General features: G+C 35.7%; 1 protein-coding gene across 1 annotated transcript; it reads right to left on the bottom strand.

The window, feature by feature from the left end:
• Positions 1 to 19,400: 19,400 nt before the first annotated feature.
• Positions 19,401 to 23,771, bottom strand: LOC132178696 (ethylene receptor 2). Its single transcript, XM_059591203.2, has 3 exons — positions 23,305 to 23,771; positions 20,991 to 22,870; positions 19,401 to 20,133 (listed from the first exon to the last, which is right to left on the bottom strand). The coding sequence occupies exons 2-3, from the start codon at positions 22,740 to 22,742 to the stop codon at positions 19,591 to 19,593; spliced, it is 2,295 nt and encodes a 764-aa protein (XP_059447186.1). The 5' UTR covers positions 22,743 to 22,870; positions 23,305 to 23,771; the 3' UTR covers positions 19,401 to 19,590.
• Between the last annotated feature and the right edge of the window lie 479 nt (positions 23,772 to 24,250).

The raw sequence follows: 24,250 nt of genomic DNA, 5'->3' as shown, positions 1-24,250 counted from the left end.
GATTTTTGTCCCTAATTGTCCCAAAATGTTCTAGGGGATAGAGTATATTTTTTCCTAAACTTTCGAGGTACAAATGCGAACTCAGCTTTATGAAGACCTAATAATGTTTTTTTACTTTTAATAAAAATTAAAAATTAAAAATTAAAAAAACCTTAAAAAAATTGAAGGTTGCAAAGAGCCTCACCTCTACTGCTCTACGCAACCTAGGAGTTGTTGGGCCACTTCCTCACTTAGGGTGGGAGGAGGAGAAGGGGGGGGGGGGGGGGGGGGGGGGGGGGGGTTTCGGCAACCACTGAAGGCATTTATGAGGGTGGCCCGAGTGACCCCCAAATGAGCCACCCCCGAAAACTTCCAAGGGGGTGGCTTGTGCTAGCTTTAAAAACATCATTAGGGGTGGTTAGACCCCCATCTCTAGGTGATGATTAGGGGTTATAAAAACATGTGGGTAGCACATGCTATTAAAAAAGTATGTGATTCTCATATGTTAAGGGACACATGTCACTTTATTAGATTGGTTTATTTGAATTAGCTTTGAACTAGTTTGTAGCTAATTCATGTTCAGTCTAACCACCCCCAAATGAGGAGAGGCTCTCCATCATGTTTATTTTTTTAATCCTTTTTTTTTTTCGTTTTCTCTTTATTTATTTTTTGTTATTTTCATTTGTACCTTCAAAGTTTGTACGTAGGAAAATACAGTTGACCTCCCCTTGCGGTGTCTGGCCATTTTGAGGCCATTAGGGGCGAAAATGTTACGTCAAGTGACATAGGTTCCGACCAAAAAGACCGAAAAAATAATAGTGGGCAGTGGGTAGTGAGTGCTATATTTTGTGGGCTCTTAGTGTCACTTTTTAAATTTTAGAAGTACAAGTGCCAAGGTAGTGATATACGTACCCATATTTTACCTGTTTTTGCATTTTTCCTCTTTCATACTCATGTTGGGTGCATTATACCCACCTCTAGTTGTTTGTTCCATTAATTTAAACAAACTCATATATCAGCATATGGTAAACAGTTTTGCAGATTATTAAAAGGTAGTCACTCGCCAAAGGGATCAATGGCCTGGTAGTAGAATCATTAATTATCCTTCAAAACCTACTGTTAGTCGCACAAGAAACTAATAGAAAAAAGGTAAAAAATTGTAAACTTGAATCAGTAATATCCAAATGTGGTCTACATTATTAAATATTTAAAATTTAATTAGATGACGTTGACGTAGATAGCTGTTGTAAGTTTTTCAAATTTAATAGCATGTTTTTAAAATTTATTTCAGGAAAGAAGAGAAGCTTATGATTATGATTAATTATATCTGAGAGAAGAAACATTTTTACTCATGGATAACGTGATGATTAAACTCGCAAACAAAGCTCCATAGATTCAAGCAAAAACTGCACAAACTCCCATCGAATGCTTTGTCAGTCAAATTGTTTAATTAAGAGGCAGCAAAGATTTCGAAAGTTGATAAAGCTAAGCAAAACTTTGATTTCCCAATAGTAATTTAATCAACTTCTCTCAAAAGATATATATTCTGCCGAAAGGATCCTAGAGAGCATATATATATATATAGCAACACGGAGGACCCTCTTCACATGGATTCACGTGTCGTAGCTAATAAACCTAATTAATTATAATATATATATTTAGCAACTTGATAAAAAAATTCCAACGCTAAAGTCGCAATAATTAACCACCTCTTTGCATTAATATAATAATCATATCATCTAACACCAATAAAAAAACAAATATATTCTCCTTTTTGTTCCATTTGCCTTTCCAAGTGTAAGCACATCTATCTTCGAGATGGTGAGAATTCGTTGAACTGATCATTTGTTTATGGGGAATCCACTAAACCTACATTAATGAAATGCAGGCCACCCATTTGAGCCGTTTTTATATTAGAGAGAAATTTAATAAGTTTGGATGGTGGGGACATCAGCAAACATCACCCAAGAGAAATCCGGTAACGTGTTCTCTTTTCCTTTCATGTCGATGTTGATGCTCATGAAGTTCAATCTTGCCACGCCTTTGTCGTGGAGTACACATCATCTTTGATCAAATAAGTCACATTTTAACCTAATTTTGGCAAAGCAATCAATGTCACTAATTAAGCTCTTTTCTTGAGAGTCATGAAAAGGGAACTTTTGCTATAAAGATATGGGTAATTAAGGTGCTAATTGTCAACAAACAAGAAAAACCCTAGATTAATGTTGCTTCATTCAAGATTATCTATCTAGTATCTTGAAGATCACCTTCTGTATGCTAGTTGTTCTTACACCTATAATAATCAAAAAGCCCTTAGTTTCAACCATGCATTATCTTAGTAGAGAATTAGAAATGATCTAATTTTATTTTATTTTTTTAAAATAATCTTCTTTTCTAACATTAGAAACTTAATTAAATTCTCCCCAATCACACTTCCATATTCCATGCCTCTATCAAGCATATGCCAAGTGGGTAAATATATATGCTCCTCGTTGGGGTAGAAAGGCTTAAGAGAATTTGACTATCAGATTTACCCCTCCTTTTTCATGTAATGATTGATGTGTATTGTAATTGTGATGTGATCGGTTATGATTATTTTTTGAGTGAAATGCACAGATTAAAGGGTAGTACTACACGTTCTGGAACTTTTGATAACTAATTGTCTTGAAAAATAATGCCAATGGATCAAGGAGAACACATTTCGACATGCCAAAACTCTTTTTAATAAAAGAAATTATGATTCATTAGCTACTGTAATTTGTCTTAAATTGATGCTAAAATTTTTAACTCACTTTAAGTGATTACAGAAATATCGATCTGCAATATATGTGCTTCTGGATATTGTGATGATTGTTGGGTTTCCTTCTTTGCTTAATAGATGTTTTGTTAGACCATGTGGGACTTGTCTAATTATCACATTTTGCCTTCTAGTTAGCTGTTTTTCCGGCCATTTTTTGGGTGTTGTCCAATGGAGTTCCCTCTTTGGGGGCTGTTTGTTGCCCATGTGGGTGTTGCTGTGTTGCCAGTTTGGTTTCGTTGCCCTATCGCTATTACTCTAGGTGTCAACGATTTATTTATTTGTTTTTTTTTTTTTAATTTTTTTTTTTTTTAATATATTACCATTCATCCAAAAAAGAACGTAAAATAAAATTGAGGGTAGGATATCTGCTAGCTAGTGCCAACTACATAAACGAATTAGCACTTGAATTACCGATCCATTGATCACCAGCATAGCTAGTACTTAATTCTCTATCTTTTAAGGGGAAAAGGGTGGCTTCGGCCACCCCTTAATTTTAAAATTTTTTTTATAAAAAATTTGGGATGGGGGCATTTTTGGGGAAAAAAAAGAAGTTAGAATGGTCGAATTGCAACAATTTGAAAGTTTTGGGGGGTAAAGTGTCACTTTTTAAACATTGAGGTTAAAAGTGCAAATGAGTAGATAGTTCAAGGGAGTAAAGTGTATTTTTCCCATCTTTTAACGAGGTAGATGTGTAGGAGACTAGAACCCAATAAATACCCACCTAAAAAGAAGGCTCACACCTCATATCAAGTTCAAACTTCTCTATCTTTTAACGAGGTAGATGTGTAGGAGACTAGAACCCACTAAATACCCACCTAAGAAGAAAGTTCACACCTCATATCAAGTTCAACAAATCTATGACCCGACCATGATCCTCCCTTCAGTAGACTCCAGAAGACTCTACATGCGTGTATATAAGACATAAGGTACACAATTCCATTATTCTACACACTATCATTAATACTCTCATTTACTAGAGAGCTCTTCCTCATGCCATCTATTGACTTGGGCGTCGAAGTTCCTCCAAGCCTCTAGGGCCGACGGGCTTCTGACGTCTTCTACATCTTTTGCAAATTGAGCTCCTCCCTACAAGGCGACTTGAAGCCACTATGGTGATCCGTTCACCGACGAGACGATGCATTGGATCTAGGACAGGTGTTAGAAATTGTTTGTGGGGGGGGGGGGGGGGGGGGTTTAAAGATTCATCTACAAGGTATTCATCATATAATTAATGACCTACTTTTTTCTTGCAATAATGATAAGAAGATAAAAAGTCTCCAACAATCTACTTTTTTTCTTGCAACAATGATAAACAGGTAATTTGGCACCCATAAACAAAACAGGTAATTTCCTATAATCAAGTTTTTTCTTTTAATGACTGATGATTTCAGGGCCGTAATGACTGATGATATCAGGGTCGGCTCGATCGATTTTGGGGCCTAAGATAATAAGTTTAAGTGGGGCCTTTTTCTTATATTTGAATATTAATTATTTTATATTAATTTTAACATTTATATTATATTTATTTTATTTAAAAATATTATTCTTACTTTTTATGATGCATAATTACTAATTAAGTTTTTATAATCAATTTTTCCAACATCTCATTTTCAATTGATAATATGGATATTTCATTTAATTTTTCTTGTGACATTGTCGATCTTAGCCCTCTTAGGTAGGATTTTATCAAATTTAATTTTGAAATTTTTTCGTAAGCAACCGTAACACGTATTGTCAATCAAATTTTATAAGCGATACATTTAAACAGGAATCAAATATTTTTAGAGAGCCCCTACTATCAGGTCCATCATGATAAAACTCATTTTACAGCCTCCAATTACTATGTGACACATCATCAATTTAAGAAAAATGCAAAAAAATAAAAGTGAGAACAATCACACCAAATCAGAGAAAAAAAACCCGTAGCCGGCAAGACCCAGGCCAAACCCACGGCGTGGGTCTGGTTGTACCCACGCCATGGGTCTCGCCGAACCCACAAGTCTGGCCGGCGGTGAACGTCTCAAACCCCACCGATCGTGACCTGCCTCAAAACCCGTTTCTAATGCCTCAAAACTTGTTTTTGAATTCAAAACTAAAACTTAGAGGTGGAAGGTTAACCCTTTAAGGATTTTCTCACCCTAAAATCTAGTGTATTTTGGTCCAACTTATTTTTGTGCACTTTTTATGTTTTTGCTTACGTGTATGTTATTAATTGGGGGATGTAAAATGGGTGTTATCAGGATGGTCCTGATAAAAGGTTTTCTTATATTTTTATATACTTTAATATGTCAATCAGAACACTTTCTTTTATTTGTAAAATTTGTTTAAAACTTTTTTTTTTTAATTACTTATTAAATATAGAATGACTTATCACTTGATTTAAGAACATGAAATAATAAGACTTAAAAGGAAAAAAAAAAAAAAAAAAAGTGTTGAGAAAAATGGAAAGCTATAAAGAGCAATTTATAGTTGAATACGATGAGAAAAAAAAAGTTGGATGTTGAAAAGTCACTGACATTGTAATTTTATCTGTTATGCACAATGCAAACAATTAGAGTTTTATGCAGTTTGAAAACTTTTTACTTTCTAAAAATTTATGGATGTTGAGACTTTCTATAAATATGAATAATGATTTTTTTTTTGAATGACTCTTTCTTAGGTTTTCCCCTAGGAAACCCTAGCTCTCTTCCCAAAGCGCCGCACAGGTAGGGCAAACCCTGATTTGGGGAGGGATGGCCGTTGGTTGCCTCCCTCCTCCCTTTGCCCTCTCCGGAGCTAGCCTATTTATCTGATGTCCCTAGCTCTATTGACTCCTCCCTCCCCATTCGGGTTGTGCAATTTTTCCTCATTTTCCACCCATTTCTCTTTTATGTCCTGTTCTCTGGCGTTTGCCCTTCTCCTTTTGCCACTGTGCCCACCTTACCGTTCTCCATCGTGCCGCCTTTTTCCACTGCCTTCAGTCTCTGCTGCGTTTTTTCTGGGCCAAGCTTAGCTTTGGATCATTTTGTCTTTGTTCGATCTCCATCCCCCGTCTGATCCCCTCGACACATGCCCTGCCATTTTGCTCTCCGGATCCATCTGTGTCCATCCCACCGTTTGATCCTAGTCCGTCGCTCCGGCTGTTGTTTATTTCTGTTCTGTTTTGTGGTTTTTTTCCCTTTCTTGTTTTTGCCGTTTTTTCTCGATGTATTTGTTTTTTTACTTGTTTGGCACACTTTGTGGGTACCGCTTATGGGGATTCACTCAAACTCTCCCTCCTGTGGTTTGAGTGCACCGCCGATATCCTCCGCGCCCACTTTACCGTCCACCGTCCATTGTTGGGTCTTTTCAAGCGTCCCCAGTGATGAACTTCCAACGCAACCTTCCGTGTCGGTTTCCAACCAGCACGCGATCGGCTTCCTTCCGACTGCTGTCATTCGCTTTATGTGCTTCTCCTGTTGTTTTTCCCTGTATTATTGGCTTCTTTTTGTTGTATTTTCATTTTTCCTTGTATTTGTTCTTTACTTTCCTGTTTTATTTCCCTATACGTTTTTTCTTTCCTGTTTTTTGCTTGTAATAAGGCTATGTCCTCTCTCTTTGTTCTGCCTGTTTATATCATGATGTTTCTGTGGGATATTTGCTTTGGTGTAGACCCTTGGGTTGTGGATGTGAACGATATTCTAGGTTTTCGGGTCGAGAATGATGAGTTTTGGCTTAGGGGTTCTTTGCTCTTAGGACCGAGGAATAAGCGTTACATATGTATTGGTTTGTGCATATTTGGTGCAGATATGTGGTTAAACCTGTTGAAAAGTCATGGGTTAGTGGATGATGTGGTTTTTTATTAGACTTGATTGGTTGATTGCAAATTTACCTTCGGCTATAATTTGCTTCAGAATTTTTTGCTCTGTTTGTAAGAGCTCTTGCTCGCGACTTTTTATCAATGAATGAGTATATAATGTTTTCCCTTTCAAAAAATAATGAATTTCAATCCATAATTACTATTACCATAATCAGGGGCCTTAATTAGATACTATTTATTAACTTTTACCATATTAGAACCTTAAATATTTTTTTTTCGAAAAAACCTATATTGTACAATTATTAATTGGGGCCTTAATTAGACACTATTAATTATTAACGTTTTACCATATATTAGAGCCTTAGAAAGAATCTCTACTTTACAATTATTAATTGTGGCCTTAATTAGATACTATTTATTAATTTTTTACCATATTAAAGCCTTAAAAAAAAATTTACAAACAAAATTTATTGTATAATTATTAGTTGGGGGCCTTATTTAGGGTCTGTTTGGGAGTGCGTTTTCAAAAAAATAATTTGCATTTTCAAATCAAATCGCAATATTGGAGTGTTTGGAATTGCGATTTTAAAAACGCAAATTTTAAAATCGTGGAAAAATCTACAATTTCTATAAACTGACTAGAAGGTGCTTATTTGAAAAAGTGTGAATTTAAACAAAAATCACAATTTCGCTTAAAAAAATATTTGGGGCAATATTTATCTATTTGGTCATGAAACTGCAATTATGTGCTAATATTATCCAAATACTTAATTGATAAAAAAATATTTTTTAACATGTTTTACCAATCGCCTATGCGATTTTAAAAAGTGGCGATTTCAAAAATGCAAACTTTAAAAACGCAATTTTTAAAATCGCACTTCCAAACAAACCCAGCTCAAGCCCTGGATGATATATATATATTAGAAAAGAAAATAGAACATACAAGAAAGCGACCGGCTCCAAACAAAAAAGCAAGGAGATAAGAGCAAGTATAGCTGACAATTGACAAACCAGCTGCTAAAACCTAAGTGTTAAAGTATTAATTAAATGACTAAATTAGGGATAAGTGATGATTTAATACGGTACCAGAGTTTAATCATTTAATCAAATACTTTAACACTTCCCTAAGCCTTCACGTGTGGGCTCAAACTTACTCTTAATTGGTGAGATTCAATACATGAAATATTTAATTGAAATAAGAAATAAATAGCTGAAACAAGATTTGAATTCAAGACCTTAATTTGCTCTAATACCACCTACCATTTCAATTTAATATTTCATATGTTGAGCATCACTTATATTAAAAAAAGAGTTTGAGTTTACACGTGAAGCCACTGAAGTGTTAGTATTAATTAAATGATTAAATTTATATATTTTTTATAAGCTTAAACTTTTAAAACAAGTAGTGATTTAACACTAAAAGAGCCAAATTAAACGACAAAACAATGCGAACAAGAGCTACAAGACAACAAAGCATGTACAGCAGCTAATCATAGTGCAAAATGGTATGAAAGATGCTCCAAGAGATAAAATAAATTTGTTGGCACAAGAAGTCGGAAAACCAGAAAAAAAGAGCATAACATGCAACACATGCAACATATCCCGAAACACAGTAGAAAATGTCTACTTTTCTTAGAAAACAGCCCCACATTCCTCTCTTTTCAGATGAGGTAGACGCCAACAGCCAACATGCATGAATCTAACGATAAGGTCTCTAAAATTTTCACCTTTATTGAATCGGACTGGTACCATCCTGCAAAAGATCCTCCCAACAGAGGTAAGAATTAATTATGAGGCAAGAAGCATTTGGAAAATAAAGATATCGTCATACCTGATAAGCAAACTGATAATAGAAGAGATAAATAAAGCTCAAACTCTCTCACTTTTCCTTTGGAAAAAGGGACATGAGATGGGAGATTCTGGGTATAAGATCTCTATTAATTATTAACTCCATCTGGTAGGGGGACTAAGTGGAAGGAAAAGAGTAGTAATTGAAGGGGATAAGTGTAATTTCTCAATATTTATATATATGAGATTTACTTCTCTCAGGATAATATATAGTTTACTCTCACGATCTTGAAGTTTTTCTTCATATATTTTTAGCTCTTAATCCTGTGCATGCGTTGTTATAATTTCCTAGGTTTTTAATTTTTTTATTCTTAGAATAAATTAACTATGCAAGTTATGCTTGGTCAATGGTCGTCATGAGAAATTTCATTACCAACTTTGGAGGAATCCAATATGCGTTTGCTTGACTTCAACACAATCAATGCGTAGGTTGAATGATATCGAATTGTTTAACAGCTTGGAGTTCATGTCATTGACAATTTCTTTCAGCAATATTAGCAACTCTTAAGTGCAAGTTGTAATTATAGTGGGGCGATTATGAAAGCCTATATATGCTATGTTTGTTAATAATTTTGATTTTTTTTTTCCTCTCTCTCTTTTCAAACACTAAAACACACTTTCAGAAAATAGTTACCAAGCCAGACACACTTCCAAAAAAAAAAAATACAAAACATTTTTTAAAAGGCGCGCTATTTTTCAAAATACCGAGTTTTTTTTTTTTTTTTTTTCTTCTTGTTGACAACTATTTTTAAGAAAACTTTTCATACCCATCTTATAGTAATATTTTGTGAAAACATGTGTTTATTTTTTCAATTGTGAATGTTGACTTCTTATTTATATAAAATTATTAATTAAAAAAAATAGAGAAGTGTCACGTAACCACCCCTCTCCGCCGCCTCCAATGGAGGTAATGTCGTAGCCACGAGGCAACTTCGTCTTCATTGAATGTGTCCATCCCTTCTCCCAATAGAGGAGAGGAAGTTGCCTCTCCTCTATTTTTTATTTTTTTTATTTTCTTTTATAAGCAAAAAGTCAACTTTCATACCTAAAAAATCCATGATTAGATTTTCTTCAAACAAGCATGTTTAAAGTGTTTTATTATTTAAAAACACAAAAGACTAAAAAGTTTGCCAAATAAATTCTTTATTTATGGTCTCTATAGAAAACACTTTTTAAATATAAAATATAAATCCCACCACAAATATGTTTCAACTCCGTCACATGAAAAACTCTTTTCAAAACACTAAGTAGAGCATAGGCTGCAGAGCCTATAACTCCTGCGGACTAATTCTAACTCATCTCTCATCTCTCACCTCTCATTTTACTTTCATATCATTGGTCTAATGTGACAGGCAGCACTTAGAATTTTTTATTTTTATTTTTCAAATAACAGATGGGATTGATGTTATAAAAATGAAATGAAAGATTAGTATGTCCCACAATATTAGATCACGCATATATCAGCATTGAAACATGTTAGAGTCGCATTATTCGATAAAAAAAAGGTAGGAGCTCTTTGAAAAGCACAAACCCACTAAATATTTTTATAATTATGTCCTCCCTTATATGAAACACTCAAATCAATTCCCAGTCAATGAAACATGCATCACACACATTTCCCATTCACAAATTTACAACCATGCATGTATGTGGACCAACATGACTGCTGGATTTGTCTCCCAAAAAAAAAAAAAAAAAAAAACATATATATATATATACTCAGGTTCCCAAAGCACCCAGAAAAGAAAAGGATGGGAAGGAAACAAAATAATAAAAAGTGAGTGAAAACGACGAAGGGGGAAAGATCGTTTCCCAAGGCGGTGGGACCATGGGTGATACCCACACTAAAACGGCAATGTTGACCGGTCTATTTATCAGATACAGCCACGTGGCAGGTAAAAACTCTTTAGTCCCGAGATCTCTGGCAACCATGTATATTTCCGGGAAACATGAAGTTTGTCTGCTCCATCCCCTTCTTTCTTTTTTTTTTTTAGCAAGAAGAAGATTACAATAAAATAAATAAATAAAAAAGAAACGATGGCAGCATAATCAGTATAATTAAATTAGTATAGTAAAATATAAATTAAAAGGAAATGTGATATTTATGTATTCTTAGTACAATAGTGCGAGGGGCACTGATGAAGGTTGGATCAAAGCAACTAGCGGGAGGCACCATCTTGATATTTGGAAAACACCTCAAGAGAATCTCCAACTAGATCTGAAAATCTCCATAGACAAAAACAATAAACCAAATATGGAGATACAACGTGCGAGAGCGGGGAGCCGAAGACCAAGCACCCATGTGTCTTTTTTTAGCTCTTTCTTTTGTAGGTTGGGGCCTGGGGGTGTGTTGTGGAAGTGCCTACGGCCACTTTTTTTTTTTTTTTAAGGAATATAACTTCATATTTATATCTCTATTTTTAACATTTTAAGCATTTTTCATTTAAAAAAGCAAAGACAAACGCCGTTATGATAATTAAATTTCATGCAAATTAATACCTTGAATAAATTGACATAAATTATAAGTTACATTTATATATTTTAAATGATAATTACAAATTTTAAATTATGTATTTATTTTGTACTAATATTTTTAATTAATTTTTGTAGAACTTACCTGTGCGAATTTGTTAAGCAACCCCACAAAGGGAGACAGTCCAAAAAGATCGAGTAGGCTCGGATTCAATGAATTCAAAGGCTTCATGATTTATCCGTTGTCGTTAAATTAAATGTTCCTTAGCTTCTCGGGCAAAGGAAAGTGCAGCTGAGTTTTATATTATTTATTTATTGTCCACTTCTTTCGCCAGTATCGAATGTTATATATATATATATATATATATATATATATAATGCCACCAAAACCATTGTGATTAAGACAAAACGTTTTTACTTACCAAAAATAAAACGACAAAACGTTTTTCTGTTGGGCCCTTTCAACGCCATTCAACTACCGATAAGTAATTAATATTTATACAAAATAAAAATTGGCAAAAGTAGATTTTATATGTTATAAAAATTACTTCTTAATTTTTTTTTTTTTTTAGAAGTAAGCAAAATAACTGGTAGTAGTAGAGGGTGGAAATCAACCTCAACCCATTTAATTGTTTTAAGAAAACATTTTTATCTAAAAAATATAAAATGACAAAATTACCCCTCCAAAAACAATTAACTTATTTCTCTCTATTTCATTTGAAATGAAAAAGATCTAAGTCCCCACACAAGGTGTCGGAGGCATCCACTTGGACCACTCTCATACTTGTTTTTTACTTTTTATTTTTTTAACGTAAACCAATTGCCAAGTCACATGCGTCAGAGTGGAGGTGGACCCTCACACAAGAGGCCTCCGAAGTCCGAAGTAGGTTATTTATTTATTTATTTATTTTCGTAATTTTATTATTTTTAAAGGTATAATTAGAATTTTATGAGTGATAGGTATGACGTGGTTGTTAGCGACTTTATGATTGATTGACAAGATACGAGCTCCGTCATCAACAATTTGAAAGAAAAAAACTAATGGAGGAAGTTATTTTTAAAGTGAGTAAAGCTTAGGGAATGTAATTTTTTTTTTTTTTTTTTTCAATAAACCTGAATTATGGAGTAATTTTTAAGCCTGTGAAAATTGAGTGCATCCGTCCAAAAGACTTGTCATCATTTGTGTTGTGTCGCACTCATTTATCTCATTTCCATGACTAATGAGAAGTGATTAGTATTTAAAAATTAAAATACAATTTAAATCACGTCTCTTTATCAATTCGCCTGCACGCTAACATGACATCGATCGGTCCAAAGAATTGTCAGCAACGATGTAATATGAGGAATTAATGCAACTTTGGGTTGAAGATTTGTCAAATCTTCATATAATAATTGATTTCCAAACGGTTTTAATTAGGGCAGGTTTGGGGACAATTGACATTAAACTTAGCTAGGCAAGTGTTGGTGCAAGGACCCAAGCCCAAACGTCAAGTTGGGCTTGAGAAGTTCGATGTTGGAGGCCCACTATCTTGCCACATCTAGACCCAAGTCCATATGTGAGCCCATCCGATGGTCAATCCATGGGCTTTGTACGTGCTAAACAGAAAACCTATGGGAAGTAAATGGGAAACGTTGGTGAAGCAGGCTTCACTAGTTGGCCCATAAGCCCATACCTTGGATGTTGTTCAGTGATCCAGGTTCAAATCTAATGTTCAAAGCCCAACAATGATTTGTCTAATTGTCTTAGTACTTACCTCTTCTTTAATTTAATCGTATTCTGCAATAGATAACAAATGGGAATAGGATCCTCTCCAATTTAATTTTGGACTTGAGAATATTCAGTTCATGGTTAGGATTTTTCTTAAAAATTCTAAAGTCACAAATGAGACACCTGTCCCACTTACAAAAAATAATAATAAAATATTATTTCATATTAAAAAAATATATATAAAATAAAATAATAAAATAATAAGGGGTGGTTGGCCACCCCTAAGGGCCATGGGGTGGTCTGGCCACCCCCTAGGGCCAAACTACAAAAAAAAAAAAAATCGTTTCGCTCTTGGGTGTGGCCGAAGCCACCCCAGCCCCCAACTGGGGTGATCTGGCCACCCCAATGGGGTGACCAACCACTCCTTATTTTTTTTAATAGGAAATAGTATTTTATTATTATTTTTTGTTAATGGGACAAGTGTCTCCTTTGTAACTCTAGGATTTCAAAGAAGAAATCCTAGTCATGAACTGGATATTCTCCAGTCCAAAATAAACTGGAGAGGATCATGTTCCTAATAAATGCTTAACAATCCAAAAATAAAAGAGTAAGGCAAAAAAATCATACTGTTATCCAACAATGTTGATGTGGCAGTCCGAACTAACCGTTGGATAAAGCATTGTAAAAAAAATTAAAAAACATCTAAAGATTGGATGGAATTGCACCCACATCAATATTCAACATTGTAAGATAATTATAATATAAAAATATGGTATATAGTATTAGTCAAATAAAAATAAAAATGTATTCCTCGCCCCCACTTAATCTTTCACAATAAAGTCAAAAGTGTAAAAAACAACATATATAGTCACATATCACCTCATAACCAATCAAAAAATGGTATGTTGCTTAGTAATTGCTAAGTTGCTAACTAATTTAATACCTTCTCATATGCTGACTCTCTCCTACCACGCCAAACCGATCGGCCCACTTTGAGAGTGCAGGTCAAAGCCCAAATCAATCATAGATCATAGGAAGGCCTAAGGAACACTCGCTACTCAAATGACAAATAGAATGAGTCGCAGAGGATCTGCTTTCGCAGCCACGTATTAATTGTCTCATATTTTCGATGAAAAAAGTAGACAATGTCTTTAACTTGCCAATGAAGAAGAACTCTTCAATGACAAGGAGTGAAAACCACACACGATCACTTCATGACACTTGGCTAGCCCCGTACAATGTCCCCATCTCCACTATACAAGGCGAATCATGATACCCATGTAGATAATAGACCCGAAACTCCACTCTCATTTTTTAGATACGTTGTTTGAGAATCCTTTATTAATTTAAGCATCGGCATTATCTGTACCGGCATTCTAGTATAATTCTAATTTTATCTTGTCTTCTTTTGAGGTGTTCATTGATTGAAGAGAGTCATGCGATCCTCTGTATCATCAGTTGCCATTGTGTATAAAAAGTACAATATCTATTACTTTTTATGACAAAAGAGAGGATCGAATGGCTCAGGCTCACTTTAGGTCAATGAGTACCCAAAGGGACACTTTGACCCATGGACCCTAGGAAAACCGGCCATAAATTCCTCAAGACTAGCATATATTTCCACATTGGAAGTCCAATTACAAAACCTTGCCTAGAACATGGGCCAAATTGTGCAGTAGAACCAAATATTGGTACAACAACTTTTGCAACAAGATTCAAACCCTCATCACTGCAAAAATCTCGAGCCGTTCTCAGAGAAGGAGAGAGCGGTTCGGACAAAGAAAGTGCAATGAGAGACAGGATGTTGAGGAATCAACACCAATCTTAAGAAAAGATACCATCAAAGGGAAAGCGAATTGAGAAGTTCAGAATCACCGCATGAAATTTGGTTATCAGCAAACAACTTATCAACACAACCCAAAAGTTATCCTTTATAAGTGATTATCAATGATGACCAATGCTTAAAATATATATATAACAATTCACAACAAGAAGGTTGTCGCGAATATTAAAGCAGGATTTTTTGAAGGCGTGAAGGATGTCACGTGAAGCCATTAGCGATGATGTAGTTGCTATTAATGATAACAAATTTCGTCACTAATAATAAAGTAATTGTAGGTGGCCTACTTGTGTCATACTTGTGTCTCACTAAGAATGATGTGGCTATTAAAATCATCATTTGATCAAAATTCAATAATTATCAATCACAAGCCCGATGGTGATTTTAATAGCCACATCATTCTTAATAAAACACAAGTAAGACACAAATAGGCCACCTAAAATTACTCCTAATAATAATATATCAGCGAAGACCCTTCAATTTTTAAGCAGCAAAGGTGGGCACAATAAAGCATTTAGCTAATCCCAACTTCAGTTTGACCAAGTCCCTCCCTCAAGTATATAATTTCGGACATTAATGCATCATATTGGGTCTAAATCACCTTCCTGTGACGTTGCATGAAGGTTGATCAAAAGGGAGTAATCTTCAAGCATTACTATTTTGAGCAAAAAGTCATTGACGAACCATAATACTGCTGAACCATAACATTTGTTGAGCCATATCACTATTGAGCTCCCTTGTCAATATAATTGTCGGTTGATTGCATGGAGCCATGGACTTTCTTGTCCCTTTTTTTGAGATTTGAGATTTCACATCCCAACCAATTTGATTGCAACCCATTTAGTGTCACAGTAGTAGCCAATCTACCAGGTTGGCATGAGTATTCTTGGGCTTGACTCTCCCCCACTCATAACAAATTTGAGCCCAACTCCAAGATTTCCGCACCACTTTATTTTCTTTTCTTTTTTTATTTTTATTTTTTTTTAATTTTTTTAATTTATTTTTTTTATAGTCAAGATTAAAAAAAAAAAAAAAAAAAACATTAAATAGAAAAAAGACAAGTATGAGCTCCTATAAATAAATAAAAAACTCTCTTGTTTGGCAAACAGAAGGAAAAAAAGAAAGAAAAGGGAAATGTACAGTTAAACCAAATAAGCAAATAGTGCCACTTTTGGAAGGATTATAGGCAGAAGGGTGCGGTGCGGCAATTAGTAGCATCTCATTTTAATAGAATGTTCTTTGAAATTGAAGGGACAAAGGCACCTCCTTATTATATTAATTACCTTTCCCAGTTCCCACCTTTTTCTTAACGCCATGGGTTATGCCTAATCCTGGTATTCTACATCATTAATTTATCACCAACACATTTATTTAAACAGGAATCTCCAAATTACTCAATTCAGCAACCTTTCTCTTAAGATTCCCCATATTGGGACAAGAGCAGGATCTGCTACAAGGGCAAAAAAATAATAACAATAAATATTAAATACGTAAATAAAGTAATTACCATTATTTTCAGGGTTACTCCTGATGTAATTTTGTTTAATCTTCACGTCACAGAGCTTCTTGAAATACTTGCCAATCTTAACACGCAACCCCATGGAGCTGTAGATCTTTCCTGTCATACTTTTTCAACATACAGAGCTCTTTGACACAAACTTTTTAGTTTACATTAAACTAATACCAAGAGGGTTTGAGCTCTCTCTCTCTCTCTCTCTCACTCAAGTGGCTATAGATTAAGCTGAAAAAAGAAAGAATAAAAATATATTAAATAAATAAAAGGACTCTAGCTAGATTCACTTTATGCAACCCAATGCATGAATGAAAGAGTCCTAATTAAATATCGGATGCAGAGCCCCTGGCACAACGCTCAGTCATCAGATAAAACAAAACCCAAAGAAAAATTGTACTTTATTAGTTTTTATCGAAGAAAAGTGGATGTTTACAGGCAATAAACTTGCTGGACAAAGTTGCCTGATTGAATTTGAGGCCCATCACCCCTCATGGAACACACATCAAATCGTTTTCGTTTTTTTATTTTTTTCCCACCCCCTCAAGTTTTGCTTCCCAAGAGACATCACCTCTTGATAATTTTCAATTATGCATGGTGGAGGCTCACTTTACATAATTGGCACTATCTAGTGCATTGTCTCTATGCGCCGACTACTAGGCCAGTTTGATTTGTGTTTGGTTTTGATGGTTTGTACCCTCCAATAGGAAGTAGATATTTTAGCTTAAAACAATACAAAAATAAAATAACTCTGTACACCAAATAATTTCATTTTCTTTACAAAATACACATTGATAAAATCATCTAAGTCACTATCTTGGTCGGTTCTAGAAACTCCGGTGTTGAGGGTTCGGAAATAAGTGGAAGCTTCGGTAATAAGTCTTTTGTAAAATATTTTGTAAGCTTAGCATTCCTTATAACCCAAATGATTAAAATGGGTCTAACATTCTCAGCATCTACTCCACCAAATTGCTGAAGTGTTTGGTGAGCATGAATAGTACACTCGCCAAATGTTGATTTTGCTGGTCCTTTTAAGGAATGAATAAAGAAATCCTTAGAAAAAAAAAAAAAAAAAAATCTAAATAGAACAGTGAAAATAAATGGCTAAAATGTTAAGTCGAATGTAGATATTCTGAAAAAGTAATTAAGTAAATAAAATAAAGAGTAAATTTGTTGAGGCAAATGAGAATGTTGAGTTAATGGGAAGAACATCCTCCAAATTTGGTATTCCATAAGATTTAACTATTATTATTCACACGTGAATCGATCTAGACGAGTTCAAAGTGTACTTGGTTTTGATGGTTAGTTGTGTTTTAACTGTTGCTATTGTTACAAAAATAACTTAAAGGAATGAAAAAGTTGAGGTGTTTTTGGGAGGAATTGGTGTGTTTTTTTTGGCAAGACATGCAATTTTGAAAAGGAGTTTGAATGAAGAAAGTATGGTTGGGGAGATAAACATTTAACGCCCATTGGATTAATGAGGGAAGAATAATAAGTGGGTGGTGGGCAGGATCCGTTGAGAGTGATATGCCTCAGATCTATCGCATAATGTTGACAAGAATTTCACCAACCAAATGATTTACAGTGAGAGCCACCAGTACCTAATACCACTTTTCCTATAAACCTTGTCGCGACTGTTTGGCAAAAGCGACGGATGCAAAATGAGAAGAATATGATATTTATATATATATATATATATACAGAGAGAGAATTAGTCAACAGTCGAGCAAAGTATCTAAACGTCAAGTTCTCCAAATAAAATACAAGGATTTGATGAATAATTTATTAAATCAAAGTTGCTGTTTCGTAAGCCAAGTTGCATATGTAAAGGGTCCACGGCTCCACGTGATAGGATTGCTAAACAAAAAGGAAGTCTATATATACACGTACTACTAACTAAGATTCATGCATGGGTTCCAAACAAGTAACCATTACGAAGATATATAAAATTGACCCATACTCTCTCATTTGTAGATTGTATGGAAGGGGATGCAGAAGCAGACTCACCCTTACATAATATGCTTTCTTTATCTATATCTATATACATATAAATAAGTATGTATATATACATATAGGTATATATTTGTATGTGAATACAAACAAGGAATAATATTAATCAGAGTTCACTAGTACTATCTCAAACGAGATCCCACTAGATTAATATGACAATGCCACATCAACTCCAACATCATTCTACTCCAACATCATTCTAGTGAGATGAGAGTATAATATATAACATTACTCTTATGTGAAAAGATAGGATAATGATACATACTACACTTACATCCAACTCTCATTTCACTGGGTTGATGTGACAGTGTCCATCAATCATTAAATCAGCCCTTGTTAAAATAAAAAATAAATATATTCAAACGCCGATGGGCGCCACCACACTATCCCAATAGAATAAGGGTGTGATGAAAAGCGGAAAGACAATGAGACATGCAAAGAACACATTAAGCAACAATGTCAATGAAATTGATGGTTTTACTATAGCATTTGTATTACTAATATTCAGACAAATGATTTCTACAAAGGAAAAGGACATATATAAACACAACAATTGGTAACAATGCCCTTGGATGTTCTTTTAGTAATTACTAATATGCTAATGGATTGTTATAAAAAAATTGTCCTGTGTTTTCATGATGTTGCACAATGCACATATATAGTGCTTATTATGAGTGACGATGAATTGAACATTACAAATGATAGGTCCCTATGACAATTGTCATTTTCAAGGAAAGCACCCTAATTCGTTTTTGTAAATTCAATTTACAACCTTATTATCGTCACACAAGAGCAACAAAAAGACACACTTTTAAGATGAAGCATGATTCATTTTTGGGAAAACTACATTCAATCTCTCTAACTACTAACAAATTTGCAATGTCACTCAATCTACTATCTAAGTTGCAATGCCCCCTTTTGCTTCCCAAAATGACAAAATACTCATGATAAAAGAAATTTAGTTAAAAAAAAGGACAAAAAAACAAAAAACAAAAAAATTCAGGAAAATTTGATTTTTCCTGAATTTTTTGTTTGCATTTTTCTGAATTTTTTTTTTTTATCAGAATAATATTTGTAATTTTGGGTGCAAAAGGAGAACATTACAATCCCAATGAAAGATTGGGGGAGAGATTGCAAAAATTGAAAGATGGGAGAGAATATTGCAAATTTGTTGGTAGTTAAGAGAGGTAAATGTGCTTTCCCCTTCATTTTTAGATGCCCCAAACAGGCATCCTTAAATTTCCTAACGTTCTATCTCTATTCAAGTCATTGTACGACAATGTCACCTAGCTGTTACACCACTTGTATGAAAAACCTGCAAATCAACTTTACACAGTTTCCTCCATGCAGATATTTTTTTACTACTTAGAAGGGTGTAAAGGAGATAATTTTAATTACCTATGATCAGATCTGAACTATCTACGCAATTATAACAAAAGTCAAAGAACATGAAGGTAAAAGAAGTGACCTAATTTTGTATAGCATTTTGACTGAATGTTGTGTGTATAACATCTGGAAGCTTGGTGGGGTATTTGGGGAGCCAAATAATGTCATTCGCTTAGTTAATCAAGAGCCCCCGAAAGGATGTGATAGAATCCTGAATGCTGCAGTACTGAAACTTTTACAGCCCGTGTCATCAGACTCATCATACAACTTTGTTTGCTTGTATCAGGACTCTTCTAAGCTCACTGGCAATACCTTGCAAAAGAACTGGTTTCCGAATGATTCCATTCATTCCAATATGCATGCATCTTTCCCACACATCTTCATCAGCACTTGCTGTTAAGGCAATGATCAGTGGCCAACTATGGCTACGGTACTTCCGAATTCTCATTGCAACTTCAAACCCATCCAACTCAGGCATCTGAAGATCCAAAAGAACGATTTGGAAAGAAGAACCTGATGGGCCAATAGCACTGAGGCATTCAAATCCAGAAGAAACAGAAGTGACAGTGCAGCCTAGTTTTTCAAGTAGCCTTCGCGTCACGGCCCTGTTTACGTTGTCATCATCAACTAATAAAACTTGTACGCCTCTGAAAAGAGAGTTAGAATGTGTGTGCTCTGAAGATTCTCCAGATTCTGAGATGGCTATCGCAATGGATGGTCGGAGTTGAAACCGAAGAACAAGCCCCATGCTTTGAGCAAGACCTTGATGGTTAGGGACCACCCATATGTTCCCTTGCATCATCTGCAACAATATATAAGTGGTCTGATATAAATATAAGAATTTGTTTAAAAAACAAGAAAAAGACTATTGTCAGAGCTATATGGTTGCTTCAACAATTTTTGAAGTTAAAAATGGATAAACTCCTGAAACAAACTAAAACAGCACTGGATGAATAAGTGAATTTCATCCAAAACCAGAAACAATCAGCAGCCCTTTCTCAAGCTGTGAGATATATTAACTTACAAAAATATGAATAAGACGGTGTATGTCATAATGCATCTTGTAATAATGCAAATATAGAGAGTAACTTTACAATTTGAACAATCGTGGCAATGGTCTCTGTGTTTCTCCCATATTTCAAAAACTATAAAACGAGCAACACTCGGCTGAAATCTGATCCAATAGGTCACACATAAAGGGAAACTAAGTCGTTCTCAAAACACTTGCAGAATGTGCAAAATGAGGAGAATCAATGCCTTTAGCCAGCTACAGCTGATCCAAGCCAAACAAGAAATTTTTCTACACTGAGAAAACATGTGAATTGGAAGTACCATAGTAACCAAAGTAGCTTCAGGCCTTATCATTTCCATGTGGTCAATCAAGAAACATTCTACCCTATAAGAATGGCTAATATGTTTTAAAACACAAAGTATCCTCAATTTTTATAATTAACTAGGACCAATTCTCGAAGGACCAAAGCAAAACTACTATTTTCACATTCCATTAACTTTGTGTATTAGCAATTATTTTCATGCAGAACCTATCTTCACAATTATCTTTTGTTTTAAGTATTCTATTAATGAGAAAATAAAGAGTCTAGCACCATAATCCTAATGTTTCCAAGTCTTACAGCACGCACACAATTTATTCATTCTCACCTGCACTAGCTTTTTGCAAATGCTGAAGCTCTTGCTCTCCTCAAGTCCATCGCTAGTGTACCTCCAACCACCAGGCTGTGCAATTGAAATTGCACTCTCCGACTGAGAACTACTGTTGTTTATCGCAATCTCAAATCTAATATACACATCCCCATCAGAGGAAATATGTCTCCAGGTTGGCCATCTTTGATCATTCCTTCCCTGACTTAGACTCTCAGACAAAACTCGGAGCATTACAGATCCCCCTTCATTGTTTCCATTCAACAGGTTCCCAACCATGTGCAAAATCACCTGAAAAACCCTTCTTTCATCACCCATTACATTATCAGGCAGTGACTTCTCAACCTCAATTACAAAGCCAAAGCCCTTATATACACACAAGCACTTTGCTAGGCAAGCTGCTTCTCTTATCATGGAATGCAAGCGAAATGATCTCATCTCTAATGGAAATCTTCCACTATCTTTCCTAGAATTGTCCATCACATCATTTACCAAAGTTGATAGAACATTGCTGGCCCTCACCATTGTGTCAACAATAGTTTGTTGTTCACTACTCATATTCTCATCCTGCATCATCGAAAGCAAACCCAAAATTGAGTGCATTGGCCTCCTCATTCCATCACTCATTACCTTTTGAAAGGAGTTTCTTGCCTGGCTTGCCATCATAGCATTCATCTTTTCCTGTTGCAAGGCTCGATTTCGCTCTTCCAACTTCTCTCTCATAAGCTGGGACTCTTCAAGAAGTGCAGCATGGGAAAGAGCCACAGCCACCTGATCAGCAACGACCTCAATTATCTCAAGTTCCTGGCTGCTCCAAGACCTAGGTGGTCCACTTGGAAGAACCAAAACCAATATTGCATAACAAGTCTCTCTAATCTCAGGAGTTCCCCCTTTGAAATTGGAAACCCGAAGCATTGGCATTCGAATTGCAGCCACCGATCCTGGTTCACCTGAATCTCCACTGCTTGCAGCAGCAAGTGCTGAATCGGGGCTAAGAATATTCACTTCCTCAATCTGCTTGATCCTTGCAACGTCAGGATCAGAAATCGGTATAGAAGAATAATAGGTTTCTGAATATTTCCTCCCATAAGCCTCATGGGTCAGGTTCATCTCTGTTTTATTCTCATTAGGCATCCAAACTGCACAGTTCTGCAAACCCAAAGTTTCAGATAGCTCCGCCAGGGTCGTGTCCAAAATTGTATGCCTATCAAGCGATTTCCGAATCTCTTGTGTAAGCATCCGAACATGCAATCCAGCTTCTTTCTGTTTCATTATAATTCCAACCTCTCGTCCAAGATCCCACGTCTTCTTCTTCAACATGAATTCCCTCACCTTCACTTTGAGAAGCAAAGGGATGAGAGTGATAAGTGTTATAGCAGTGGCACATGAGACCAAAGCAGTGAGAATCTTGAAAACCGTGAGAGCCAGCATTAGCTGAAATGGGTGCGGACCATAAGTCCAGCCATTGAGCAAATGGGTCAATCCGCACAGAACAATGAAGGCAATGAATTGAAGGAGAACCCATTTGAAGGGGACGTTCGAGCAGCTAATAAAGTAAAGAAGCTCAATAGGGATCGAGAAGTAGGCCACAGCGATCAAGAAATCACTCACTTTCTGGCACTCCAGAATGCTCTCAACGCTCCATAAGCTACCCTCATCCTCGCAATTACATCGGTGAAATCCATTATCGGCCGCAGATACCGATATAATAATCAGTGAAATCAACAGCCCAGATGCCAATGCCTTTAACATTGCATCCAAATTACAGTTTCTCCAATCCACATAACACTAAAGTTCGAATCTTCCAGACCCCAGTACAGAACAGACTTCCGAAACGACAATTATAGCACTTCCAAATCCCAATCTTCAATTCTCATTTCCTGTAAGAGAACATGTTTTCAACAAAATAGGAAGCTTATTTAAAATCTGACAACTTTAAATCCAATGCTTTAAGATCTAACACACCAGCCAGCCAAAAAGAAAGTACAAATTATTTATTTTTCCAATCCTAACGATTTAGCTCAAATTCTCTTTCACTAAAGTTTGTACTTAATCAACCAAATATAACTATTTTATCCTATAATAAAATTCACGAATAGCACAGGGTTGAAGATGACGACATTTTTCCTCAACCAAAATAATACACCAAAAAATCAAAGCAAAGCCAAGCCAAAGACCCTCCCAGCAAAGAAATAAAAACAAAACCCGCAAGAAAGAAAAATCATTAAAAAAATCTGAGAAACACCCACCAACTTTACAACCCAAAAACCTGGAAAAAAAACCCAGAAATGTAGGCCGAAAGAAGAAAGCGTACCTGAAGAGCCACACCCACAACACAAAACCCACCACTCCAGACTTTCCAATCATGGCTAGCTTCAGATCTTTATCCTTCTCCACCCCCCCGACATGCACAGCCTCTAACACCGCTGCCCATTAACCCCAATCCTTTCTGACCTCCTCATCACCAAGAAAAATCAGCTCACAGCACCGAACCCCCACCGTTGCTTTAAACATGTCAGCAACTCTCCACCCCCTCCACCACCACCTCCTCCTCTTCCATTGGATTAAAACGTAAGAAAAGGCACTCGGCCTTGAAGCGCAAAGCACATATCAAAAAAAAAAAAAAAAGCCACTCAAAGGGACTTTCTTTTTTTCTTTGTTACCAACGCCCTCAGCTATCTATTTATAGGAAAAAAGAAAAAGAAGAAAAAAAAAAGAAGAAGAACGCTTTCGAGAGAGGGAGAGGGAGAGAGAGAGAGAGAGAGAGAGAGAGAGAGAGAGACGCTGTATTGTAAACTTGTCCGCGCCGTTGTTTCGTGGGAGGAAGAGAGAACTAAAAGGGAGGGAGAGAAGGACAAGGTGGGGGAGGTGGGTCCCGCGGGGGTTACATGAAGAGAACTTAGACGCTCTTTCGAAACATAACGTCCCCGTCAGACGGACGGACCCAAAAAACAAAAAATTATAAAAAAAATAAAAAAAAAAAAAAAACAAGAAAAAAAAAAAAAGAAATTCTGTTCCTTCTGAACTTTCTTCCTTCTTTTCCAAAACCGAACCCGCTTGTGGGAGTAGGATTATTTTGCTTTTGACACGTGCTAACGTACGGAGAACCGCCCGAGTTAGGTCGCGGTTTGGTTTGCAGCAGGGGGCGCGTGTCTAAACGTGCGCGGGTTCACTCCGACTGAATGGGAAAAAAAAAAATGCTGTGGCCTGTGTTTGGCTGCCGGGAATGTCACACGCCCGTAACATCAGAGCATTTTGGA

The sequence above is a fragment of the Corylus avellana genome, chromosome 4 (assembly GCF_965113065.1).
Source record: "Corylus avellana chromosome 4, dhCorAvel1.hap1.2, whole genome shotgun sequence".
Classification (NCBI taxonomy): Eukaryota; Viridiplantae; Streptophyta; class Magnoliopsida; order Fagales; family Betulaceae; genus Corylus; species Corylus avellana.
Note: the sequence above shows the minus strand (reverse complement) of the source record. Positions and strands in the feature narration are given on the sequence as shown.